At 37.9% G+C, this 14,527-nt stretch overlaps 1 protein-coding gene across 9 annotated transcripts in view; it reads left to right on the forward strand.

Moving 5' to 3' along the window:
• RAP1GDS1 (Rap1 GTPase-GDP dissociation stimulator 1) overlaps positions 1 to 14,527 on the forward strand; it is a 151,028-nt gene that overhangs the window by 135,864 nt on the left and 637 nt on the right. For 8 of the 9 annotated variants that reach the window (XM_055587757.1, XM_055587758.1, XM_055587756.1 and 5 more), the window contains 3 exons: positions 1,625 to 1,751; positions 6,247 to 6,375; positions 13,399 to 14,068. In XM_055587757.1, coding sequence (XP_055443732.1) covers positions 1,625 to 1,751; positions 6,247 to 6,375; positions 13,399 to 13,526 — 384 coding nt within the window. In that variant the 3' untranslated portion in view covers positions 13,527 to 14,068. Of the gene's footprint in view, positions 1 to 1,624; positions 1,752 to 6,246; positions 6,376 to 13,398; positions 14,069 to 14,527 lie in introns of those variants that run through there. The other variant, XR_008716777.1, reaches the window with a different exon arrangement.

Genomic DNA, 14,527 nt, shown 5'->3' on the forward strand with positions numbered 1-14,527 from the left:
TAGGACCAAGTGTATCGTTGATGAGATGGAAAGTATTGAGAAAGAATAGCAAAATGAACTCCTGTGGTCCTCCTTTTACCTCTTGTCCATCATAACTGTGCTCTGTCAGGCCCAGAGACAGTCACCAAAGGGGAAGAGAAGTGGGCATTAAGATGAATTATGTGCCAGCTTGATTCTGTAGAGAATTAAGGCACTCCCAAAGGATTTTAAGCAGCAGGGTGCCATTATTTGGTTTTCCTAGAAAGATGACTCTATGGCTTATTTACTAGGAGCAAGGAAAACAAAGCTATTTCTAAAATATACATGAGTGATGATGAAGGGCCAAACTAAGGATTTGGGTTGAGTAATTTGAAATTGCTGCTATTCGACCATTTTGACACAAAGAAATAAATAGCATATAGTTCAGCCTAATAGAAGCAGTGAGGATGGAAAAGAAGAGAAGGATTTGAGAACAATGTGGGTGGAAGAATTGATAGAATTCAACATTGGGGTCAAAGGAGAAGGTTTTAGAGATAATTCCATGTTTGGGGCTTAGGACCAGGTGGGGTCATCATGTCATTCATCAAAATGAGACTGTGGGAAGAACTGACATTCCAACTAACTTGCTTATTCCCAAATCACTCTTCTGTCCTTTTTGGAGTCTTTGCCCTAATTCTTTGCTCCATTCCATGAGGTCTCTTACCAGTGGTTTCGTTTAGGCAAACCATAATTCTGTTAACTAGATTAAATCAGACAGACATGTTTTGGCATCTGAATCTGGAACTCTCAAATAAATTCCTGTTACATGCGGCGGTTAGGCCAACAAAGACTTGAGTTTGAAGGCAACAAAACCCTAAGTGAGATGAAGACAAAAGTGAGTACTGGAAATAAGTGTAGCCATTTCTTTTCGTCTAGCCTTTGCTGTATACTTTTATGTGTGCTTTTCATGTAATAACTTTGTATAACAAAAACCTGTGAGATATACACTTACATTATCTCAAGTGAAATCTCTGAGATGCAGAGAGCTTTTGTAATTTGCTCAAAGTCAGTGAGATTTATTGAGTCTGGAGCCCACTGCCACTGGAAAGGACAGAGTTGTAGTTACGATGAGAAATGAGGGAGACAGAATTTTGGTTTAAGTTCTCCTCAAGTCCTGTTGTATGTAATCTTTGTCAGATACAGCAAAGGTTCTAAGACTACATGGATACATGCATACATACATACATAAAAAGCTTCATCACCTGGTTCATCTGGAAAGCAGCCACCTGGTATTATATTAATAATAAAACTTTGAAAGGAGGAACTTTTTATTATTATTATTCCGAGATGTATTCTGTTTTGTTGATCTCATGGTAGGTGAACATTTGGTCAGTGGCACTTTTGTTTGTTAGCTTCTGGAACTCTCTTCCTTGATATGAACTGCAGTGGTCTTTTTTGCTTAGGTAATTTAAGTTGTCATCTTTTGATGAATTTATTTAAAGCTAAAAGCCTTTTCCTTCTCTTCTGTGAAGAAAAAAAATTATGGTTAAATGTAATGATTCATAGGGACACTGTCAGAAAACCACTCAACAGTGAATTGACTGATTGTAATGCAGTTTATGTTTAAAATTAAAGTTTATAATTTCATGATACTTATTTATTGTAGGATGTAATTAAAACCATTGTACAAAGTGGTGGCATCAAGCATCTAGTTACCATGGCAACTAGTGAACATGTAATAATGCAGAATGAAGCCCTTGTTGCTTTGGCACTAATAGCAGCTTTAGAATTGGGTAAGTACCCCAGTGACAAACTTATTTTCTCCTATTTTTATCTTGGATGAAAGGAAGCACAGGAGTGGAATAGAAGTCAGACAAAACCTTTGACTAGAAGCATTTTGCCAGTGTGTGTCTATACTATATCTGAGTATATGGAAAATCATACTCTATAGACTGTCACCATAGATGTCCCTTTTGGTTGTCCTTTTGGTAACATTTTTAAGGCAATGCTTTAATGTTAGTTTGACTCTTAGATGATATCTCAAATTTCAGGCACTTAGGGAATTTCAGCAGGCCTCATGGAAAAATGAAACAAGATTTTGAATACAGTAGCAAGCTTAGAGTTTGCTACTCTTCCAGCCACTGAGATTCTCTTCTGTCTATGCTGCTGATTCTGTCTCTTGCTGGTCGCCTGTCACCATGGTTTCTGTTGCTTTATAGCATCACCTTCATTCTAAATTTCCACCTTTTAAGTCACTCTTCTGTGTATGTACACTCAGAATTCCCCCAAAGCAGAGTCTAAATGCTTCAGTTAGTCTCTTCGTGGCAGTATCCCTGTTATTCAGAATTCTTCAGGAAAAGCTCACTCATAGACAAATAGTTTATGGGAGGCAACTTTGTGTCAGGAACCAAGCTCTGATACATAGTTAGCTGGAGACAATGGAAGTCACATGGCCTGAGGTAAGACCTGAGGCTGCCTTACACAAAGGAGGCCTGTAGACTTAGTAGACATGTCCTGTTCCATTCACAGATACTCGGGTAAATACTGTTAACTGATCACTTCAGTTCTAAGTGGTGACTTATGTCCATAACTCTCACTGTGGGGAATTCTCACTCTCACCAACCATTATCCCAGGAAGGAGAAGCCAAAAGATAAAAATGGTATATCTTCCTCTAGTGTCAGATTTACTCAGATTTCAGGTATGAGAGATTTGAATTTTTTGTCCTCTTAACAGGTTATAAACTTTAAAACCATTTTTTTAAAAAAATCATAGGATGTAAAAGTTTCTTGAATTTTAAAGCTAGAAAAGACTTCAAGCTTCCCAGGTGGCCCAGTGGTAAAGAATCCACCTGCCAAAGGAGGAGATGCAGGAGATGTGGGTTCCATCCCTGGGTTGGGAAGATCCCCTGGAGGAGGACATGGCAACCCGCTCCAGTATTCTAGCCTGGAAAATTCCACGGACAGAGGAGCCTGGGGGCTACGGTCCATGGGGCCGCAAAGAGTCAGACACTACTAAGCACGCACACACACACAAGACTTCAGGAAGATGTATGTCACTTTGGTCACTCAAGTTAAAGATTCTGTGGAGGTCAGTTTGAGTCCTGGCCTAGCCTATGATTTCCTCCATGGGGAGGGGAGATTACTTCATCAGAAACCATGAGGAAGAGGTGAGAATTGATGAGGACACTGAATGCCAAACAGAGTTCATGACTTGATTTTGTAAAATGGCTTACAGTGATGAAGCTATTTTAGAAGATCCTTGACCTACCAACCTGGGGTGAATCTGGTCTTGTGCCCTTTATAACTAGTATCTTCTAACTAGGCTTTAATTTTGCCTTCTTCTCAATAACTGAGCATTTGCCTGAGTCAGGTTACCTTACCATAGAGCTATATAAAATAATACATAATCACATTTGTTATCATTATCACCTAGTGTTTCCTAGGCTCCTTGAGCCTCAGATTTAAAAATAAGGCCATACTACCTTTTTAATATACAACACACTTTGAAAACCATATTTTTCCAAACCTGTATCCTTTCAGGTTTTTAGATACTATTAAGGAATTATAAAATTTTTGTATGATAATAGTATTCTAGCAACATTTTAAAGAGTCCTTTTTTTTGTTTGTTTTTGGTAATTGTAAATTCACATGCAGTTAAAAGAAATAATACAGATGCCTTTACAGTTTGCCCAGTTTTGCCCAGTGGTAACATTTTGCAAACCTAGTATAACATCCCAACCCCTGATAACATTTACCTCTAGTTCAGACTTCCCCAGTTTTACTTGTACTCAATTTCTGTTTATGTTAAATTCAGTTTGATCACCTGTGTAGGTGTATCTGAACAGTTCTAACTCCACAAGGATCCTCCATTCATAATGACACTCACCTGCCTCCTACCCTCCTAATTCCTGGAAACCACTAACCGACCCTTCATTTCTAAATTTTTTTTTTCATTTCAGAAATGTATGAATGGAATCATAAGTATATGACCTTTTGAAATTGGCTTTTTTTTTTGTCAGCGTGATTACCTAAAGAGTCATTGATTTGTGTGTCTAAAGTCTATTCCTTCTCATTACTGAATAGTATTTTATGATTTGTATGTACCACGACTTGTTTAACCATTCACCTATTGAAGAACATCTGGGCTGATTCTACTTTGGGACTTTTAAAAATAATGCTGCAAAGAACATTCATGTATAGGATTTTATGTAAACACCAATTTTGATTTTTCTGGATAAATGCCTAGGAGTTATAACTGCTAGGTTGTATGGTAACTGCATGTTTGATTTTTAAAGAAACAACAAACTGTTTTCCAGAGTGGCTCTGGAAAACATTACATTCCTGCCAGCACTGTATAACTGACCTAGTTTTCTCTTTACCCTCACCAATATTTAATATTACCCCTAATTTTTAAAATTTTAGTCAATCTGAGCAATATGTAGTGATATCTCATGTAGTTTTAATTTCCACTTTTCTAAAGACTACAGATGTTGAACATCTTTATGTACTTCTTTTCCATCGTATGTATTCCTTGGTGAAATGCCTGTGTCTTTTGCTTATTTTCTAATCTTTTTTTAAACTATTGAGGATTTTAAACTTTTAAGGATTATTTGTGTCCTGAAAGTCCTGTAGTTTTACATTTAAGTCTGTGATCCTTTTTTAGTTAATATCTATATAAAATGTGGGTCAGGGTTTACTTTTTTTTTTTTCCTTGCTTATGGATCTGCTTGCCCCAGCACCTTTTGTTGAAAAGGCTGTCTTTCCTCCTCTGAATTGATTTTGTCAGAAATCAGTTGAGCATACTCCTGTGGGTCTGCTTCCAGGGTCTTCTTTCAGTTCCTTTGTCCTGTGTGTCTGTCTCTCCACCAACACCACACTGTCTTGATAACTGTACCTCTGTAGTGATCTTCATATCAAGTATAGAATTCCTCCCATTTTATTCTTTATCAAGATTGTTTACCTCTTTTAGGACCTGTGGTTTCCCACACAGATTTTAGTATAAGCTTACCTGTTTTCTCTAGAAAATCCTATTGGGATTTTGATAGGAATTGTAGGGTACTGTTCTCTTAAAGATACATTCTAGACTACATACAGAGGAAATTATGTGACTATAGGATTTGCTCCAAAATACCTTGGGGTAGGTGAGAATAGGTGGATAAGAAGAGAGATAGAGGATACACAATTGGCCGTGATAATTTTTTTTTTTTTTTTAACACCAAAAACATTTTGTATTGGGGTATAACTGATTAACAAAGTTGTGATAGTCTCAGGTGAACAGGGAGGGGACTCAGCCATACATATACATGTATCCATTGTCCCCCAAATCCCCCTCATATCCAGGCTGGCACATAACATTGAGCAGAGTTCCGTATGCTATAGAATAGGTCCTTGTTGGTTATCCACTTTAAATATCGCAGTGTGTACATGACCTTCGCAAAGTTCTTAACTATCCCTTCCCCCTGGCAACCATGAGTTTGTTTTCTAAGTCTGTGAGTCTCTTTCTGTTTTGTAAGTAAATTCATTTGTATCATTTCGTTTTAGGTTCCACATAAAGGGATGTCATACGATATTTCTCCTTCTCTGTCTGACTTACTTCACTCAGTATGGCACTCTCTAGGTCCATCCATCTTGCTACAAATGGCCTTATTTCATTCCTTTTAATGGCAGGGTAATACTCTGTTGTGTGTGTGTATATATACACACCACATCTTCTTTATCCATTCCTCTGTTGATGGACATTTAGGTTGTTTCCATGTCTTGGCTATTGTAAACAGTGCTGCAAAGAACGTTGAGGGGCATGTGTCTTTTTGGGCCATGCTTTTCTCTGGATATATGCCCAGGAGTGGGATTGCAGGGTCATAGGGTAGTTTTATTTTTAGTTTTTTAAGGAATCTCCATACTGTTCTCCATAGTGGCTCTACCGATTTACATTCCCACCAACAGTCCAGGAGGGTTCCCTTCTCTCCCTACCCTCTCCAGCATTTGTTGTTTGTGGATTTTTTGATGGCAGCCATTCTGACAGGTGTGAGGTGATATCTCACTGTAGTTTTGATTCCCATTTCTCTAATAGCTAGCGATGTTGAATATCTTTTCATGTGCCTATTTGGTCATGATAATTTTTGAAGATGGTGACAGTACATAGTGTATCATACCATCTTTTCTGCTTATCAGTTCCTTTCAGAAGGTTTAACATGTTCATTTTCTAAAAGGTGAAGCAGTTTTTAGCCAGACTGTACCAGGTTTATACCCAATGAATATAACTGATCCTTTAATTATTTCATGTTCCAGGTACTGCTGAGAAAGACCTAGAAAGTGCTCAACTTGTACAGATCTTGCACAGGCTGCTAGCAGATGAGAGAAGTGCTCCTGAAATCAAATACAATTCCATGGTCCTGATCTGTGCTCTCATGGGATCTGGTATGTGTTTCCTCTGTTATTTGATATTCATCAACATGTGGTTGACATTAAATATAAAATAAAAGTAAATGGTGCCTTTGGGTTTTAAAAGCATTAAAAATTTATGGAAGATATAGGGTTACTTTTACATTGCAAATTGCAAATACTTTCAAAAGATATTATTTTATATAAAGAACAAGTTCTGATTTTGTGTACCATGATATTAGCTAAGGAATTTGTTCAAGAAATTGGCATATCTTGGTATATATTTCATGGACACTGGAGAAGAGCGTGCATCCTGCTGGTATTGAGTGGTGAGTGTTATAAATGTCAGTAAGATCCTTTTGCTTGGCAGTGGTGTTTCTAGATAGACTCTTGCTGATTTTCTACTACTTCTGTCAATTATTGAGAGATGTTGAAGTTTCCAACTGTAAATGTTGATCTGTCTTCATCTCCCTTCAGTTCTATCAGGTTTTGCTTCATATATTTTGCAGCTCTCTTAGTAGGTGCATACACCTTTAGGATCACTGTGCCTTCCTAGAGAATTTACCTTTTCATCAATATGTAACATTTCTCCCTGTCTGGTAGTAGTCTTTGCTCTGAAGTCTGTGTGATATTAATATAGCTACTCCTACTTTCTTTTGAATAGCATCCACTTGGTTCTTTTCTACCCTTTTAGATTCAGTCTGCTGTATCTTGTATTTGAAGTGTAGGCAGCGTGTTGTTAGGTCATGTGTTTTAATCCACTCTGTCATCCGCTGCCCTTTTTTTTTTTTTAAATGCTTAAGGATTACATAATTTCATCCAGAGTTGGTTGTCAGTATCATCACTACCATTTATTAGACAAGGAAGCCAAGTCTGTGAAGGAAGGAAGCACCACATTGCAGTGGTACTGGGTGAGGAGTAGTGAATATAAATAGTCCTGTCTGGTTAGCAACTTTCAAGGTGATGGTAACAGCCAAGATGGTGGGCAGTAGACAGGGGTGAGTATCAGGAAAGCCTTTCTGGAATTGAGCCTTGACAGGCAGGTTTAGGTTTCTAGATAGACTTTTTTGTGCATACACCAAGGGTGGATCTGTCTCTTGGGATAGGCTCACCTCATCCCGGTACAAATCCAGAATGGTGGTTTACCCCTTTATAATGAGAAATATGACTGCCACTGATCTCAGAACAGCACAAATGCACGTCTGGTGCATTGACTCCTTCAGGGCAGACAGACATCAAGGGTTGCTTAATGACCTTTGATCAGAACAAGGAGAGTTAAATGAGGGGACTGTGTAATGGCATCAGGTCAAGGTGGCTTTCTCTGCAGCTGTGTCAGCTATGCTAAAGGAACTGGGATCATGGACTCCCTTGGCTTGAGGCTCCATCTCTTTGGATGTTGCTGCCATGGCTCTGTCTACATTGCCCGTGGTAGTGTTTTCTGTTGTGTTCTGCTATACTGATTGCTGCTAAGTCATTTCAGTCGTGTCCGACTGTGCGACCCCATAGACGGCAGCCCACCAGGCTCCTCCATCCATGGGATTTTCCAGGCAAGAGTACTGGAGTGGGGTGCCATTGCTTTCTCCGGCTATATAACACCCCAGTATTCCGCTGCCCTGAGATAATTGCAGATATTTTCCACAAATTCTGCTTGGGCAACCCCTCAGATGTTAAAATTTTCCTTAAAAAGAGTGCATCCATTCGCAATTTGACCAGTAAATAAATGGTCAAGATGCTCTTGTGTTAAGCCTTTAGTTAGTTAGGGAGTATTGTCTTTGGGTATTTTCTGAATTTTCTATTTTTATTCTGCTAGACAAAAATAGAAATACTATTTGCTCTATTGGTAAGTTTGTGTTTTTTTTGTAATATGAAATCCAAATTGGAGAACAGTGAGGGGAAAAAGCATGTGTTGCTTAATCAGTAAGCAAAAATCATTTACTGTTTCTTTGGATTTTTTTTTATTACTGTAGTTTTTAATATTTAAACAACAAATCAAAAAATTCGCTCATTTCTCCGACCCCCAATCCCTGCCCCTTGTAACCACCAATCTGTTCTCCGTATCTAATGAACTTGGTATTTAGATTCCACATATAAGAGAGATCATGTGGTATTTATCTTTTCTTTATCTTTCTTTCACTTAGAATAGTCCCTCAAGGTCCAGCCGTATTGTCATAAATGGCCAGATTTTATTCTTTTTCGTGGCTGAATAGTATTCCATTGTACAAACACACCATCATTTCTTTACTCGTTCATGTATCCTTGGACACACACATTGCTGCCGTATCTTGGTTTTTGTAAATAACACTGCAGTAAGCACGGAGGTGCCTGTGCATGCTGCTGCTGAGTCACTTCAGTCGTGTCCGACTCTTTGCGACCCCATAGATGGCAGCCCACCAGGCTCCCCTGTCCCTGGGATTCTCCAGGCAAGAACACTGGAGTGGGTTGCCATTTCCTTCTCCAACGCATGAAAGTGAAAAGTGAAATCGGTCAGTCATGTCCGACCCTCAGCGACCCCATGGACGGAAGCCTTCCAGGCTCCTCCATCCATGGGACATTGTTCTAAGTTGTTACAATTTTTGTTTTCAAGCATCAAACATAACCCAGAAAAAGCTTGAGGAAAGGAAAGCTATTGTATTTATCTGTGTCTTTGCTCTATCTGTTCTTTCTGATGTTCCAAGGTTGCTTTTTTTAAAAAACATTCTCTTCTTGTTTAAAGAATTTCCTTTAGCCATTATTTTAGGTTAGGTCTGCTTGTAACAAATTCTCATTTCCTTTATTATTCCTCACTTATTCATTTTCTTTGAGAGTATCTTGATTTCCTCTTCATTTCTAAAAAATATTTTCTCTGTATAGAATTCTAGGTTGACAGTTGTTTTCTTTCAAAACTTGAAAATGTTGTGCCACTTTCTTCTGGCCTCCGTGGTTTCTTATGAGAAATCCACCATCTCCGGATTTGTTTTTCTCTTGTAGGTAAGGTGTCATTTCTGACCTAAGAGTTTCTTTTGTTAATAGTTTTCAGAAGTGTGACTATACTTTTCCTTGGCATGAATTTCTTTGGGATTATCCTATGTAAGGTTTGTTCAGCTTCTTGAATCTATAGGCTTTTTGTCTTTTGCTAAATTTGCAAAGTTCTTAATTATATTTCTTCAGGTACTTTTTAAGTCCCACCCTGTTCCTCTTGTCCTTCAAGGCCTCTCATGACACAAATGTGAGCTGTTTAGTTATATCCCTCAAGGCTCTGAAGTTTTGTTCATTTTTTTCCAGCTTATCACCTCTCTTTTGTTCAGATTGGGTAATTTGTATTGCTTTGTCTTAAAGTTCACTGATTATTTTTTCTGTCTTTTCCATTCTGTTCTTGAGCCTATCAAGCTTTTTATTGCAGCCACTGTGGAAAAGAGTACAGTGTCTCTTCAAAAAAATTAAACAGAATTATTATATGACCTAGCAATTCTACTGGAGAAGGAAATGGCAACCCACTCCAGTATTCTTGCCTAGAGAATCCCTGGGATGGGGGAGCCTGGTGGGCTGCCATCTATGGGGTCGCACAGAGTCGGACACCACTTAAGTGACTTAGCAGTAGCAGCAATTCTACTTCTGTATATATATGCAATATACATAGACATTACATGTATATAGTTCTGAGTTCCAAAAATTTCTGTTCTTTATATCTTCTGTTTCCTAGCTGATATCATTTGTTTCAAGCATGTTCATGATTGTTCATTTTTTAATGTAAAATATACATGTAATTTGGCATTTGAACCATTTTAAGTGTAGAGTCCAGTGGATTAAGTTCATTCACATCTCTGTGCAGTCATCCCTATCGTTCTTCTCCAGGCCTTTTTCTTCTTTCCAAACTGAAACTCCATACACTTTAAACAATAACTCCCTAGTCACCCCTCTCCCCAGCTTTTGGCAACCACAGTTTTATTTTCTGTCTTTATGAATTTGACTACTCTTTGTACCCTGTGTAAGTGGAACCATACAATACTTTTTCTTTTGTGTCTGGCTTATTTTCCCTTAGCATGATATTTTCACGGCTCATCTTTGTGTAGCGTGTCAGAACTCCATTCTTTAAGGCCGAAGAACGTTCCATTGTTTGCATATATCACACTTTGTTTATCCATTCACCCAGTCAGTGGACATTTGGATTATTTTCACCTTTTGGCTGTTGTAATGCCACTCTGAACATAGGTGCACAAATATGAGCTCCTCCTTTCAGTTAGTTTGCATATATATATACAGAAGGGGAATTTCTAGGTCATACAGCAATTCTGTGTTTAATTTTTTGAGGAAACACTGTCCTCTTTCCCACAGTGGCTGCACCATTTTTGCATTCCCACCAGAAGTGCACATAGGTCCCAGTTTATACATCCTCACTAATATGCTCTTTTGTCTTGATGAAAGCCATCCTAATGGGTGTCAGGTAGGAACTTACTGTGATTTTGATTTGCTTTTCCCTAATGATTAGTGATGTTGGGGATCTTTAGTTGTTCGTTGGCCATTTGTATACCTTATCTTCTTGGTGAAATGTTTATTCAAATCCTTTGCCTATTTTTTATTTGGCTTGTTTCTTGTTGGTTGTTGAAGTTCTTTATATGTTGTGTATATTAAATCCTTATGATTCACACATATTTTCACCTATTTCAAGAGTTGCCTTTTCACTCTTGTGTCCTTTGACACCCAGAAGTTTTTGATTTTGATGAAGTCCAGTTTCTCTTTTTCCTTTTGTTGCCTAGGTGTTTAAGTTTTTTAGTTTTAAGTTTCTTAGAGTTTTAGCTCTTATGTTCAGGTCTTTGATCTATTATGACTTAATTTTTGTATTGTGATGTAAGATAGGTTTGTTTTATATGGCCCTTATTATGTTGAAGTCTGTTCCCTCTATGCCCACTTTCTGGAGAGTTTTTATCATAAATAGGTCTTGAATTTTGTCAAAAGCTTCTTCATCTAGTGAGATGATCATATGGTTTTTATCCTTTAATTTGTTGTGTTGCATCCCTGGGATAAATCCCACTTGATCATGATGTATGATCTTTTTAATGTATTGAGTTTTTGTTTGTTCTTTAATTTTTATTAAAATATAGTTGACATACAATATTAGCTTCAGGTATACAACATAGCAATTCAACATTTATATATGTTATGAATTGATCACCACTATAAGTCTAATTGGGCTTGACTTATAGTGGTGATCAGGAAATTGGGCTTCCCTGGTGGCTCAGATGATAAAGCATCTGCCTGCAATGCAGGAGACCTGGGTTCGATCCCTGGGTCAGGAAGATCCCCTGGAGAAGGAAATGGCAACCCACTCCAGTACACTTGCCTGGAAAATTCCATGGATGGAGGAGCCTGGTAAGCTACAGTCCATGGGGTCACAAAGAGTTGGACACGACTGAATGACCTCACTTTTCATAAGTCTAATAAACCACCTGTCACCATACAAAATTAATGCAATATCATTGACTAAATATGGTGTACATTACATACCCCTGACTTGAAAAAAAATTTTTTTTTTTATATTGGAGTATAATAATGATTAACAGTGTTGTGACAGTTTCAGGTGAACCTTTTACTCTATTGTTGGATTTGGTTTGCTAATATTTTGTTGAGGATGTGTGTGTCTGTGATATCTTTGGTTTTGGTATCAGGCATGATGGCTTCATAGAATGTTTGAGAGTGTTCCTTCTTCTGATTTTTTCGGACTAGTTTAAGAAAAATAGGTGTTAACTTTTCTCTAAATACTTGATAGAATTCACCTGTGAAGCCATCTGGTCCTGGACTTTTGTTGGGAGGTTTTTAATCACATTTTCCATTTCATTACTTGTGACTATAGCAGGAAGAAATGGAAAAATATAAACAGACCAGTCTTGGGAGACTGTACCTTTCTAAGAATTTGTCCATTTCTTCTAGGTTTTCCATTTTATTGGTATACAGTTTCTTGTAGTCGTCTCATGATCCTTTGTATTTCTGTGGTGTCTATTATAACCTCTTTTTAAATTTTATTGATTTGAGCCTTCTCCATTTTTCTTGACAAGTCTGGCTAAAGGTTTATCAATTTTTATCTTTTCAAAGAACCAGCTTCATTGATCCTTTGTTTTCTTCATCTCTGTCACATTTATTTCTGCTCTGATAAGTCTTTCTTTCTTTCTTTCCACTAACTTTGGGTTTTTGTTAGTTCTTCTTTCTCTAGTTGCGAATAGATTGAGATTGTTCTTGTTTCCTGAGGTAAGATTGTATTGCAGTCAACTTCCGTCTTAGAATGATTTTGCTGTGTCCCATAGGTTTTGGATTATTGTGCTTTTGTTTTCGTCTCTAGGTATTTCTTTTTTAATTTCCTCTTTGCTTGTTTAATAGCATATTATTTAGCTTCCACGTGTGTATGTATGTTTTACAGTCTTTCTTATAGTTAATTTCCGATCTCATTGCATTGTATCAGAAAGGATACTTGATGTGATTTCACGATTCTTGAATTTTCCACGGCTCACTGTGTGGCCCAACGTGTGGTCAGTCCTGGAGCATGGTCCATGTGCACTTGGAAGTGTTATCTGCTGCTTTTGGATGGAATGCTCTACAAATATCAATTATTTTAAGATCTATTCTGAGTAGTGCTACTCCAGCTGGTGTTATACCTCGGTTTTATCAAAGTAAACACACCAGTTTGAGGAATGCTAATTACATAAAACTTATTGGCCTTGAGAGGAATATCCTGTATTTTACTGTAATTGAAGTTAAATAGAGTAAGAGAAAGAAGAAAATAGAGTAAGAGAAAGAAGAAGATAGGAAATCTGAAAAGGAGTCTACTGTCACAGAAATTTGTTGAAAGGAGGTGAGGTATAATTTTTTAAATTGGAGGATAACTGCTTTATAGTGTTGTGTGGGTTTCTGCTGTGCAGCAACATGAATCACTTGTAAGTATGCATGTTTCCCCTCCCTCTGGAGAGGTAAAACCTTTTTAAACTCAGCATCATTTCCCCAAGCATTCTGGGTATATGCTTTGGGTAGTGTGTGCAGCAAGATTAGAGCATCTAACAGACGCATACCTGTTGTCCTGTTTTTGTCTTCCAGAATCTCTGCACAAGGAAGTACAGGATTTGGCCTTTCTAGACGTTGTGTCTAAACTTCGCAGTCATGAGAACAAAAGCGTTGCTCAGCAGGCCTCTCTCACAGAGCAGAGACTGGCTGTGGAAAGCTGAGAACTGCCCCTCCCCGACACGCCTCTCCTTTCCCCTTTGTCCTCCATCCAGCTGCCTCTTCTGCTCCATCCTCCTCCACACCACTTGTGCATGCGTGTAACGTTCCAATGCCAACTGAAGAACTGCTGTAGGTACCTGCCCAATAAGATTTCTAAACCCATAGTTAGTGTGAACATGAATTTGTCAAGAATAAGTCTCCACCCATCACTGTTTTCTTGTATTCCTGTTGCTTGAGCTACATTAAGTAGAATGTGCATGTTGTAGTCCTGTGATGACGTAAACTCGGTACTACACAGTGACTTGCTCCTCACCCTTGCTAAACCACATACTAATGTACTGGTAAATTAGAAACAAGCAAGAACGCAGCAGGATCTGATTAGCTCATGAAAGATGGGATTGAATAATAAAAATAGCTCCATTTATTGGTGCTTGGAAAGCACAGTGACCAAAAACCTGTATGGCTGCTTATTCGTTAGTCTTACCTACTAATGTCAAATCCATGGTACCTAGAGTTAAATAAAGTCCAACACTCTCACTCTTTACCCTATGGTTTCTTCTTCTTCCTTTGTAGTCTGTTGAAACTGCCACAAACTTGGCAAGACTTCCTGAGGTTTTTTTATTTCATATTGGCCATCATCAGTAGCCTGATGCTGAAAACATTTGTAGTTTTCAACATAAAACTAAGGGGTTGAAAAATATTACACTAATACATCTTGTTTTTTGCCTGTATTTTAGATTTTGGTATATGTACAGTTTCACCTCATAATTTCTTCCATCAGTTAATATTGTCCAGCACATGTCTTTAAAAATCACTTGGCATTTGTTTTCAACTGAGAAATTTGAGTAGAGCTCATTGGAGAATGGATTTTGTTTTTTATCATCCAGCTTGAGAGCCAGAAGTTTCCTCAGTCTTAGCCCTTTTAAATTTTATATAAGACATGCAGGACATACAGGAAAAGTTTCAGAAATGATTGTCTAAAGAAAGGAAGCAGGTTATAAAA

The sequence above is a fragment of the Bubalus kerabau genome, chromosome 7, assembly GCF_029407905.1.
Source record: "Bubalus kerabau isolate K-KA32 ecotype Philippines breed swamp buffalo chromosome 7, PCC_UOA_SB_1v2, whole genome shotgun sequence".
NCBI classification, from domain to species: domain Eukaryota; kingdom Metazoa; phylum Chordata; class Mammalia; order Artiodactyla; family Bovidae; genus Bubalus; species Bubalus kerabau.